The sequence below is a fragment of the Thermobia domestica genome, chromosome 13, assembly GCF_964235325.1.
Source record: "Thermobia domestica chromosome 13, izTheDome1.hap1.1, whole genome shotgun sequence".
In the NCBI taxonomy this organism is placed as follows: domain Eukaryota; kingdom Metazoa; phylum Arthropoda; class Insecta; order Zygentoma; family Lepismatidae; genus Thermobia; species Thermobia domestica.
The window spans coordinates 157497510-157511470 of NC_137466.1; the positions used below are offsets into that span (position 1 = coordinate 157497510).

The 13961-nt window shown below is 33.8% G+C and overlaps 1 protein-coding gene across 1 annotated transcript in view; it reads left to right on the top strand.

Moving 5' to 3' along the window:
• ais (DExD-box helicase 52) overlaps positions 1-13961 on the top strand; it is a 51831-nt gene that overhangs the window by 28219 nt on the left and 9651 nt on the right. Inside the window, exons 7-10 of the mRNA XM_081736727.1 lie at positions 107-179; positions 1715-1918; positions 8028-8118; positions 10569-10691. Coding sequence (XP_081592853.1) covers positions 107-179; positions 1715-1918; positions 8028-8118; positions 10569-10691 — 491 coding nt within the window. The remainder of the gene's footprint in view (positions 1-106; positions 180-1714; positions 1919-8027; positions 8119-10568; positions 10692-13961) is intronic.

The following is a 13961-nucleotide window of genomic DNA, read 5'->3' on the forward strand; positions in this document are numbered from 1 at the left end:
GCTCCATACTCTCGATAAGTAATTATTACCTAAGTTAAGTGCTTGAAATTATTAAATCTTATAAATAAGTGTGTGTAGTATTTAACAACAACTATCTCATTTTCAGATATTCTGGTTACTACACCGAATAGGTTGATATTTCTATTAAAACAAGAACCTCCGGTTTTATCTCTTAAAAAGTAAGTACAACTCTTTAATTTTATTAAATGAAAATAATCTTTATAGTTAAAAGAATCTGATGCTTTTCAAGCATCACAAAGATTTAAATGGTTTATATTACTTTCATGTAAACCGATACTGTATTATTATTATTATTATTATTATTATTATTATTATTATTATTATTATTATTATTATTATTATTATTATTATTATTATTATTATTAGTTCAAACTATTTCTCAGTCTAGATGGTCAAGTGACTACCTATCCTTATCCTTATTGCACAATTTTCAGTATCACTGTCTAACGATGTAATGATGTTGGTATCTACTAGTGATGGGCATAAAAACCGGTTTTTCGGTTTTCTATAAAAACTTGTTCGTTTTTTTTACCGAAACCGGTTTCGGTTTTCTCCAAAACCGGTTCGTTTTTTCACTGGATCCGGTTTCGGTTTTTAAAACCGGTTCCGGTTTTTTTCAAAATTTGTTATATGTCTGACCAGAATAGTGTTTCGTTGTTCTCCGGAAACCGAATCCGTTTCCACAAAAAGTTTTATGTGTTTTCCAGAAGCTTTCACCGAAACCAGTTTCGGTAAAAACCGAACCGGTTTCAAGAAAGCTGAAACCTTTTTGGAGTAAACCGAAACCGGTTTCGGTGAAAAACCAAACCGTTTTTTTTGGAGAAAACCGATTTCGGTTAAAACGAACCAGTTTTCGAGAAAACCGAAACCGGTTTCGGTGAAAAACTCAACCGGTTTGAGGGAAACCGAAATGTTTTTTCGGGTTTCGGTTTTTCTAAAAACCGGTTTTGCCCATCCCTAGTATCTACATATGAAGTAAACAATAATGTTTATGTAAGCTATTTAGTTCAGATTGCTCTCCTACTCAATCCTTGAGCAAGGTTCATATGCAAGTGGCACAAACTACATAAAAAATAACTGAATTCTCTTATTTTTATTGTATGGAAAGAATTTTTACAGTTTAGAGACATTTGTCAAATAATTCGGGGAAAACTTGTATGTATTTATAAGTATGAAAAATACGTTATTGGGACCAGTTATCACTATTGAAGGAAATATTCTATTTATAATTTCTGAAAATTATGAATTGTTTTTATCTTACATTACATATTTAAGACATTTCAAATTAAGCAGTTCATTCCAGTCTCAATCTTCTACTAGCCAATCAGCATTGCTCAGTGGTAAAAGCGTGAATTCACAAGCTCGAAGATTGTAGATAAAATATAAGTGTTTATTATTCTTCCAATTACTTACGTATATCTGCGGTTACCTATGTATATATATGCAATTTAAAAAAAAAATACGATTGTTTTTTCATTGCCTATCCTGTAATCCTCTGAAAACTGTTGCTATCGATTCCGGAATGATGCTTGGCAACAGTAACATGGTAAATATGCTGCTGGGAATAGTCTGTTGAAAGTACTTTAAGTAACATAATATCAAATTCATGAACGTTTTCTTCTATACTGTCTGTCTCATAATTGATTTAGTTGTAAGTAAGTATTTTCAAAATACTTGTATATGTCTATTGCAGTGTGGAATGGCTTATAATAGATGAATCGGACAAGCTGTTCGAAGCAGGGCCACAAGGTTTCCGAGATCAGTTAGCAAAGATCTATCAAGCTTGTGATTCTGCAAATGTGCGTCGTGCGATGTTCAGCGCTACTCATACTCATGAAGTGGCGGAATGGTGTCGTTTGAACCTTACCAATCTCATAAGTGTGACTGTTGGAATCAGGTGAGCTACTAATGTTGGTATGTGGAGTGAGGATGTTGAGAGTCTCATTATGCCATCCTCAGTTAACAGGCTTGCGGCAGTTTTTGTAAAAGAAAAGAAAGATGTAAAAGATTCGTAAAAAGAAATTGTTGTTTAGGTTCTGTTCTGCGGAAATGGATTTTGCAATTAAGGAATGTCCATCAGTTAATTCGGGGAAATCTAAATATTAATACTGGTGCATATAATAAATATATTCTGATAGTTAATAATAATAGTGTTGAAGGAAATAGGACGCATTCTGTGTAGTTATATTTTAAAATACAGTTTCAAATTAGATTATGATTTGAAATTAATTGTTTTTCTTACATTTTATAATTAACAAAAGAGATTAAGTAATTCAGTAAATAAGCCATGTTAAAAAGGATTTTTGAGTTTAGTGTTTAACGTTTAAGGAGATATTTGTAAAAATAAAATTTATAAAGAATCTCAGGGTGCGAAATTCTGGGAGAGTTGCGGGAAGTTTCCCTTACTTAATGTTTTTGAAAGAAAATTACCCCTCACTAGTAACTTACTGTAGAGAGTGTGTGAATAAAGTGACACTACTGTTAGAAGTTTGAAAATTAATTACAGTAATTAATAAATTAACATGTATTTCATGTGTAGTTAATAGTTTAACAATCCCAAATCTTTCACAGCACAATAATTATGGTTGTTTAAATATGGGATCTCGTTATGTTAAAAATATTCCAGTGCGAAGAGTTTTTAACTCTTACCTCCTCCTACTTTGACTGTTATGATTTCGCATCCTATAGAAGTCTTGCTCTTGGTATGGTCTAGAGTTGGTCAAAATATCCGGATAACAAATTATCCGTGTCCGTTTTTGAAGAAATGAATAATATCCAGATGAAAGGATAATAATCGGATAATGAATCTGTATGACGGATAACGGATAATATGCGCGTAACGAATAAGAGACAATCTCCAGAAGATAGATATTGATGACTACATATAAATAATTACATACATTATATGAATATCACATACAAGAACAGCTCGCGCCAAGTAAACTGTGTGGTGGACAAACACCGTGTGCATGGGTTTTCTCGGGGTTCTCCCGTTTCCCCCTACTTTCTTTATTCCATCATTCCATTTATTTCTCATCATCACCGTCTCCTTTATCGTAACCAGCATAACCGTGGGACGTCAAACTTAAAGATTTCATTTCATCACATTCAAGAAGACAGTTTGGCTTATTATTGACACCGGGAAAAAACTTAAGGTTGATTTTGAAAAATTCACTTTAAGCGTTATAAATTTTGAGTAACAATTTCCATGAAACGGAGATCATTTTCCGATTTCAGGTGTAAGAAAGCTAGTTTATAATATAATGTTGACGAAATAGGCACCTATAATAATATATATTTCGAGATGACAGAAATTGACTAAACATTTGCTTAAATGATTTCCATGGATTTGAATGAATCCACTATTTCCAGATGCGAGAAAATTATTTCATTTGGTGTTGACGTAATGAAAAGTTATTTAGTATCAATTTATTGAGCGCTTGTGAGCATAATTTTAGAAAAATCAAACTTGCATTGACAAGTATTTAAAACCAGAAAAATGTATATAGCTTTCAAGTATTTTCCATAAACTTTATTCTTCCCGTCCGAAGAGCAGGCATTTTGCTAGTTGCGTTATACAAGAAACAGGAATACGTTGTATAACAAGTTAACTTGTTCTAAGAAACGTCCGAGCCATCCAAGACCTCATTTTTCGATGTCAAGCAATAATTTTAAATTGAATTTATTACAGAATTTAGGATAATAAGTTTAAGAATTATATATAAATAAGCTAAATGATACTGAAAATATGGCCTGAAATCGGACCTGAGGTGAATACTTTTTTTTTTTAATTTAACTGATTAATCAAACATTCTCAATAACTTGATTTCCTTAATTTTACTTGAATTCACTTTTTTATTTTAATTACCGATCTCTACTTGACACGAGAGGAATACGAACACAAAAATATAGAGGACAGTTAAAATATCACATGTGCTTTCTCACCGGGAATCAAACTCGGAACTACGTACACCAAATGCTTACGCGCTAGCCACTCTAGACCAGCGGGGTAGGTCTACTGAGCCATCGTGCTCCTATTCTTCAAGTGTATTTAGTATCGTCGAATCATAAGCCAACACTAGAGTCGACTTTTTATTACTTCTATCTAATCATTCCTAAATGTGCGTAATAATAATAAAAACAACGTTACGCACGGTACATACATATATATATACAGGGTGTTCAGAAAGTAACCATGCAGTTCATAACTTGCCGTATCTTTATTTTCCATAAACCATTTTAACAGCTGAAATTAACTCGAAGCTAAACTTTAATGTCATGGAAGTTATAAGAGATACTGGAAGTGATCCCCTTGCACTTGAAGACACAGTTGCATCACGTCTTGCACCTCTGCCACCTTCTCTGCGGATGTGGCTGTGGATGATGGCCTATCTGATTTTGGAGCATTATGAACGCTTCCGGTCTTTCGAAACTTGATAATGAGGTTCCGTACAGCATTGCGGTTAGGCATCTTCACTCCTGGGAACTTTGCTGCAAATGCAGCTTCTACTCCTGAGGTAAATTTGTCTTGATTGCGGAACACATGCTCCACAAGAAACACACTTTGTTCAATCGTCAGCATGATGATCTGGATCACAATGAAGTCACACAAGATGGTCTTCAATCAAACCGGACCTGTGAACAAATACAAATATCTGGTAAAATAGGATTCAAATATGTTAAACAATGGAAATGTTGTATCACTAATTGACAATCATATCAGTCATCACTTAGCACACCACAACATGGCACACCCGGTATATATATGTGTAAAGAGAGAGAGTGTGTGTGTGTTTAAAGATCGTTCCCCTGAAGGCCTAAATGCCCTCAACTTCACGAAATGAGCGTGGGGTTCAGTGAGCATTATGTCGAGGTGATATGATTTGTGAATGTGATGAATTGATAATGTGATAGTAATGTTAAGTAAGTGTAGTGTCGGACTAAACATAATGTAATAATTAAATAACCGTGTTGCCACAAGACAAGACGAGAGGAGAAATAAAGATATTTTCTCATCTCGTCTTGTAAATTTTGCAGAAACGCAGTCTCTCTCGTTCTGTAAATTTTTGTATAAAATTTATTCCGTATTTTTTTTTCTTTCTTTCTTTTCTTAATTTCATCTAGAAATTACCAGAATCCTACCACATCACGAGAGGTCCACGAAGAATACGATATAATAACATTCAAACTATATTTATTATTGAAATATATTTTTTATGCTCTGTGCATTTTTAAACGTTAATAAATGCTCTTAATTGTATTCGTACAGTTAATGTATCAATTTTTAGTTCTTATACAATGAATCGTGTAACATTAAAGCAGTGTTTGAGATGTAAAACTTAAGTGAAGTAGCATTGTCCACGAGACTTTGAAAATTTCTCGTTTCGGCTCGATTCTCGTCTCAGTTCGAGTTTACTTAAGATGAATTCTAGCCCATTTATCTTAAAATAGCTTAATGAAGCTACTATCTCCACAAATCAGAGGTTGTTGTTGGTTGAAGTTTAGCGTCTCTTTCCAGCGCCGAGATTATATTGTATAAGACTTGTATTTACAATTTAAGATTGAATCTGAACCTTCATAATGCGTTCTAATTTCAATATTCTTCCACTGTAAACTTTACTTGCGATCAAAGGCACCCAAGGTGCAGGCGCTAGGGACTAAACCAATAAAAAGGGCCATAGAGCATTGGTAGAGTGGGCAGTTGCTTCCCCATTTATATTTAAACGGTGTACAATGATTTGAAATTAGAGAAGGTTTTTAGTTTAACGTCCCATGATTATGCTCTGAGGTTAAAGGAGACGGTAGTGATAATAATAAGGAAAGAAACAGTGATATGAAGAAAGTGAGAGGAATCGGAGAACCTCGAGAAAATTCATACACACGGTGCTTATTCCCACAAAGCTTACTTAGCGGGAGCTAGGATCGCATCAGAGACTCCATGCAACAGAGATGAGATCTCATCACTGAGCCGCCGTGGTCGCCAATAGGTGGTAGATAGGTTGGGCAATTAACGATTAGGGATACCAGTAAATAGTAACTACAAAGTATTATTATTATTATTATTATTATTATTATTATTATTATTATTATTATTATTATTATTATTATTATTATTATTATTATTATTATTATTATTATTGAGTCAACAATGAGTATGATAATTACTACAACAAGACTTAGATGCAGTAAATACATGGTATAGAAATAAATACTAAAAAATATTGATAAGAAAACAAAATTTATGTCATACATAATAAAACCTAATATTATGTTAGTAAATACGCGGTCGATGGTGTACAAATAGAAAAAATAAACATTATTAAAGATCTAGGTATTACATTTGATAGTCAGTTAAAGGTTTGGTACCAACAGAAGGATAGTAGGACATTCCACCAATTCTTCCATCCTCATTCACTTTCCTTAATCTTCCGTCTCCCTTAGGCTAAAGAGCATAATCATGGGATGTTAAGGTGGATCACTAGGTGTTCTTGGTGCTATGCTAAACGCTGCTTGAATAGTGCGGCGTTGCCAGGTAGTGTCGAGTGCTTACTGGTACCAGATAATAAAGGAAGTAATCATGGAATTCTGCTTGAATACTTATTGGAGAAAGTAGTTTTCGACCCTTACCGCAATTCACAGCTAAGTTCCGCTCCTCGAACTGCAACGCTAGAAGCCAGGAATTAAACGTACAAATTTGGCAACAACGCATTGTGGCGTTTTGCGCAAGTTTCTTCTCAAAATCTATTTCCTTAAATGTAAATTAATATTTAAATAAAATGTGAAACATAACACGAAAAACGGTCAAACAATATATCCATTTTGTAATAAGATCGTTACTTTAAAATACTTTAGACATACAAATAAACATTTCATAAAATTAAGCACTTCTAGTAAGATCTAACAGCAAGTGCCATCTTGTGTGCTCATTGTAAAACGAATCAAATATTTTCTTTTATTTGTTACCTTTTTCGATATCAGAAGACACAACCAAATGAATCAGTGTCTTGTGTTGTAGCTGAAACATGGCTTTATCTTATAGTACATTATTTATAATATGTAACGTTTCATTGCGCAGTAGTTAAGGAAATGAGCTAAAATGTGTACTGACTTCCGGGTGATGATCCACCTTAAACTGAAAGATTTCATTTTTCGGGGCTTCTTAAAGCATAAAATTAGTTCATCCCTTCCCTTTTGGAGCTAGTGAAAATTGGTTTATTATGATGTTCATCGTACTACGAAATATGAAGTAAAGCTTTGTTACCTCGTAATTGCATAAATCTTCAATAGACCCAATATATTTCAACCACCTATTTTCTGTGGAAACCTTCAGCGTTACATCTTCTTCTTAGAGATAAATGCGAATATTCTGTATCTTCCTTAATTCTATCCTTTTATTGTGTAGCTACAATTTATATAAAATTTACGCAATTACAAGATAACAAAGCTTAAAAGAATTACTCACTTCCTAATGTTCCTTAGTCAATTTTAGCTTTAAAATCTTCATTACGTATATTTTTGATAATTCATTCTTAAAATTTGTGGTATGGATGTGTATACCAAAAAAAATAGAATAATACTGAAATGTGCTACATTGAGCACACACACCGATTCAAATATGTTTCTTGGCGATTGATTAGGACTAGTAAAAAATAGTATTAGTGGGTGGTTAATACACTAATATTGTGCATATATTCTTAATTGTTGTGTGTAGTAAGATAATAGGAGTAGCCTACAATTTTACTGGAAATGATAAGTGACTCAAGTACTGATAAAATGTTGGAATGTTTACTGTCGACACAAAAACAATGTGAAGATCATACTGTGCGACTGGGCTTAAGCCCGCCTTTGTTCCTAGGATGAGTGCCCATGGGTAGCACCCGAAATATTGGAAGAAAAATTGACAGAAACTTCATCAGGTACGTAAGTGGTTTTGTACTATGTGTTAATTTATTGTTAATATCGATCGTTTTTTGTGTAATTTTGTTTTGTCACTATTTCCATTACAGAAATACCGCTGCAGATTTAGTAGAACAAGAGTTGTTATTTGTTGGAAATGAATTGGGAAAACTTGTTGCTTTCAGAGATATCGTACAGAAGGTAAGCAATCTCATTTCGGGTTCTTTTTCGTATTAGCAAAATCAAATAGACCATGCCATCTTAATGTGTACATTCAGGAGACATTTTAAAACTTATTTCTAGATTTTTAAACACGTTTCGTACAGTTCAGTGTATTGTATATCTTGATGACTGTCATTCCTCACCATGGCGTGAGTTTTACAGATTGTTCGCTATGGTGTAGATGTATTTTTTGTTATCCAGTTAAAATTATTTTTGATGGTAGATGTAAGTATAGAATAGCTACTGTAGAAGTAAACCTGAATACGCGATGTAAAATTTCATTCATAGTTCGGCCTACGAGCCGAAGTCAGAAGTATAAGTACCTCCAACTGCCGCGTTTCTACTTGCTTCCATCCCTGCGAGAAGGTTATGATACTTGAGAACTTGAATACTTCTCGAATTTTTAATTTTTGTAACTTGTTTTATGTCTTACTGTTTTCCTTCAGAGGAATAGTCATGACGTGACTTGAAGTTGAAAGAGAAACCTTAGAAAAACATAGAGTGCTGAATACATAATATTTTTGAGTAACAGTTAGTTTAACTGTTCCATTAAGAGTAGATCTTGAAAATCTATGAATATTTATTTACTCCGGCAGGTTTCTTCGGAAACTAGTAGTAGGTTTAGAGTTAAATTGGCATGACATATGAATAACAATATGAAGGCATGACATTAAAAATAATAATAATAAAACAGAGTAAAGAAAATAAACTAATATATTCGTGACCAAGGTTGCTTTAAATTTTCTTTGTCTATACTTGCAAGTTCAAACATTCGTGTTCTTATCTTAATTCCGCCAAAGAAGGAGCTAGTAGGAAGTAGGAAAATAGTTACCAAATACAAATCTACAGTTTACAATGAAGAGAAAAGGTAGATATTTTGTTTAATATGTTTCTCGTTCGCTGTTAAGTAAAAGCTGTAATTAGTAATCGTTTGCTGTAAATAATTCATTTAAAAGATAATAAAACATGTATATATCAGCAGGAAACACTTCTGAACTCATTAACTCAGAAGTACAGAAGGAAGACATAGGAATGGTGTTCCTCCTTCTGTATATAAACGTAATAGATTAAAATTCAATAATACTTGTTATGAATATTATTATACAAGCACAATTAAATTGAAATTAAATGAAATCTTAAGTTTAACACTCCATAATTGTGTGTTGTAGATTAAAGGAGTCTGTGATACATGACATAATTGGATGAATGAATAAGAGAGCAGTGCGGCGATGACGAAGTTTATGTTGATGCAAATACTTTAAAAAGAAAAGAAAAAAAAACGGAGAGATTAATTCTATCCCATTAGCCATCATGACCCCATATGCATAAAGTTATAATTGTGACTTTTATGTATGTTCTTCAACTTTTGTTTTTCAAGCATAAAGTTACCTCTTTCCAAATGTAGAAAACTGATTAAAATACATGTTTATGAATGATTTTGATAGAGTGCTCAAACTTGCATTTGTGAGCTGCAGCAAAGTATTGCGCATGGCTTGTTTACATTTTACTTAAACCTGATTCAGGGGGAAATTCGAGTAGCGGTAAAGTGATGTAAAAACTCGATCAGTATTGGGATGTTTCACTTTTTTTTCTTTTTTTACCACAGTTTAGCAACGAAAAAATCGTAAAATTGAAACCATGAATTCACTGTTAGGATGACGTCTGTGCATGCACTTGCTACTCATTACACGCAAAAAAAAAAAATAATAATAATAATAATAATAATAAATAAATAAATAAATAAATAAATAAAAAAATAAACATTACCTTAAAAAAAAAAAAGTGACCGTAATAGTACTTCAGTCAAACGTAGGAATGCACATTTCCATTGACTTTTTTATTACGCTATAAAATACTTCAGAGTTAACTGAGTACGGAAAACACTTCCTTTCGCTCATGTGTTGTTTCTAACTACTCGAAATTTACGATTGAATTTTGGTCTGTTACTCGTGCGCTTAGACAATGACTACCATATTTGTACGTCTTTTGTCGGTTCAGGTTAAACTATCTGCGCCGCTCAAAGAGAAAGACACGATGCATGCTTTTGAAGTGTATGTGCCATTGCTAATAAAACGAAGAATAAAAAAGTAACAGAACTTAGCGTTCTTTAAAAAGTAAACTATTTATCTATTTGTTTATAATGGATTCTTTGAATATACTCAAAGGATATTCTTTGGATCATGGCTCAAATTGTATTACTAATTAAAGCAGGAAACAGAAACTCATGTTATACCGTTTACAAACATATTGGTGACGAGTCATGATACCAGTTTAGTGAATTTTTATGCTTTCGGTCTCTACAAACGATTCATATCAGACATTCCCATGGTGTCCTCGCGTGGGTGAGTACTGTTTCAAAATAATTCGAATACCCTGATCAGCCTTCTGTATGGATGAATGTGACATAATCTGTTCTTTAATATTTTCAGGGCTTAACTCCTCCAGTGCTAGTATTCGTTCAAACAAAAGAAAGAGCAAAAGAGCTGTTCAGTGAGCTTATCTACGACGGAATCAATGTTGATGTCATACACGCCGATAGAACTCAACTTCAGGTAAGTAGTCCCTCAAGCTTAGGAATCAGTTACAGCTAGAGTACATTTTGGCTAGTTGTTCGTTATAATACAGTATACTTGTAAGAAAGAAAGAAAAAAGATGTGGAAAGGAGGGGGGGTGTTTAGATATATCTTCTGATTTGATAGCATCATGACATCATAACACCAGTTGAGAACATTATCTAATTCCTTTCCGGTTATAGTAACAGTAGTTTTTGCTTCTTTCCTTTTGTTTTCTGTTGCATGGGGGTGATAGTGTTGAAGTTTAAAATGTCCGTTATGAAGCAGCACGCAGATATCAAATTTTATATTTTACTTCAGAAATATTGTTTGTTAGTGAAAAACTTTAGCGTCCCTTTTCAGCACCAAGGCTTTATGAGACATGGACCGACAATTTAAAGTGAAATTCGAATCACCTCAATTCGTTCAAATCTTGTAATGTTCTCACACAGAGAATCGAAGCCGAGACCACGTGCACCACAGGTGCACAAATGCTGAACACATTTTCGCTAAGGCAACAAAGCAGCTGAAGGCGTCATGAATAAGCATGTACAAGAACTATTAAGAAATTGATAAAATCTTCTATTGAAAAAAGTTTATTACAAAATTACACCACAGGTCACTTACTGTCACACAAATTTTCCGTTGATCAGAAATAATATTTTCCAGAAGTTAATGTCATTGGGAAGTGACTTTGTACAGGAAATAAATCTTAACTTGAAATTAGAAATTTGAGTAGATTTTATAGTTTACGTTAATAAATTAACTTAATAAGGTAAGGAAAAGTTCAAAAGTAAGTCAAACTCATAAGAAAGATTGTAAACAACTAATGATTGATGTCCCAAATTACTCAAGAATGACACCGTGCAGTTACAATCGAGTTAGGTATACACCATACCATTGTCATTCAGCAGTTGCTGTTCAGTCGGCATGATGTTTATTATTATTATTTTTCTCGGTCGCACATGACTTAATATCAGCCAATAATGATTGCTGCCTGGAAATGTGCAGTTCTCGAAGTGTACGGAATAACCGACATTGAATTATCACTTCTGATGAAAAATAGGTCTTCTTCGATGTTCGTAAATGGTCAGAACTGGAGATAGAGAAAAAAGAGCCGGCTCTTTTGGAGTGTTTTTTTTTTTTTTTCATAAGTTTCTTTTGGCGAAAAAACGGAAATTTTTACTTTTATTATTTTCTTATTTAAGTATCCCCCTTCGTTTCCTGTAGTGGATTCTGCACTTTAAAAAACTGCGTTTACAACATTCAGTACTTGTGAGTCATATGTTCAGTCCGAGATTGGCTGTCTTGATTGGTCTTTAAACTGGCATTTCATTGGTTGCCATCAAGTGCAAGTTACGCAACCCGCCCTTTTGGTTACTTAACTGTCTTATCATCAAGTGCTTGGAAGTTATACATCTTGATATGTGTGTTTTACCATTTGCTCAAATTCAAACTGCAGCCAGGAAAAAAAGTACCATAAACCAAGAAACAAATACAAAACTATTTTTTGTTTTTGTTAGCGTTTGATTCTTTTCACATCGCCCTCTCTCCTCCTTATTTTCATGTAAAAGATTTCAAAATTCGACAGAATAGCCATCTTGACTACTTGATAATGAGCATAAGTACGATTTCAAATCTACCAGTAAAGAAAATAAATGAAAAATGAAATTACTAACACAACTTGCGCGAAACCTTAAAGCACATTCCACGTATTACCTGACAGATTTAAGGGGCCGCGGTGTCTCACTGGTAGAGCGTTCACCTTTGGTGCGTGGAATCCCTGATTGAATCCCAGCTCGCGCCAAGTGGACTTTGTGGTGGACAAACACCATGTGCGTGGGTTTCCTCAGGATTCTCCCGTTTCCTCCACTTTCTTCATTCCACCATTTCATTCATTTCTCATCATCACCGTCTCCTTTAGCCTAGCCGACATATGCGTAGGACGAAAAACTCAAATATTACATTTTTTCTGACAAATTTCATCTTCTTCATTTGTGAAACACTTTATCGTAAGCTTCGTCTTGGAACTGCTATGAGTTCAGTTTACAAAATTGAAGCCATAAACGGCTCTTTTGTATAAGGTGTTAGTTTACCACGGTAGTAAAACTTCATTATTCAGAAAATTCCTTTTTCTTTACTGTTATTTGTTGTCAAAATGGGAAACTCGTGGATAGTGTTTAAACCTTTTCCCCCTCGAATTTTAAGGCCTCAACAAATATTATAGCTCGTATGTAGTTGTGGTGAAGTTTTGGTTTATTCATAACTTTTAAATGATAATTTTGTTCCACGAAATCTTAGTACATTTTCAGAACAGTTATTGGTAATTCCATTAATAAACTTTTTACTAGAATATTCTTCTTATTGTTGAACAATAATCTAATGGATCTACAAACAATTCGTTGAGACTAGGAAACCTACTACATCCATTGATTTGCCCTTTTCCCTAGGTTTTCTTCAGAATGAGTAGTTAAATGTTTTTGTGTGTTATAGTGGGAAAAGAAAAATGGAACATACGAAAATTGTAATACAGTACATAAAAGTTGTGGATTTTTCTTTCTTCAAGATTTTTTTTTTTTTCTAAACCGAGCCCTTGCATTTCTAGTCGGGATAGTGTTAGGTTGTGATTAGCGTCCAGGACGGTTTTCAAACCCACCCCTTCACCCGCAGATGATTATATTTTTAGTATGGTGGGAGTAATCCATGTCTTTCTCTGTCGGGGCGAATCTGATCACTGCAGATCGTTACAGCACTAAACTTCATGAAATTACCGAAAATTTGTTCGTAAGCGTCCAGCAGTAGTCAATAGATATGGTGTCCTTATTTCGCACAATGCATGCCCACATTTCGCTTAAAGGACGAAACAGTCTCTCCTGACTTACAATAGAAAACTATTTCTTACCCACCAGAAACTATATCTGATGTCTTTCTCACCGACTACTGCATCTTCTGGCATCGTGAACTTTTCTTGTAAGAAAGAACTAATCTGATGACAGGGCGATGTATGCGGTTGAGGACTTCTTCGTATCACAAACTCCAAACTTCTTTTCTCATAGAATCCAATCGTTGGCTGAACGATGGCAAAGCGTCGGACTGCAGCTGAGGACTACTTCGACAAAGTAACTAATGTAGTTGTCTTTATTATTCCTTTGAAAGTGACACATGTCAGTTGGATACTTCTATCTCTTCTCATTTGAATGAGATTGCGAAGAATGATGTGATTTAGGAATGTTTTTAATTACTGTTGGCAATAAGCAAAGTGAATGCATA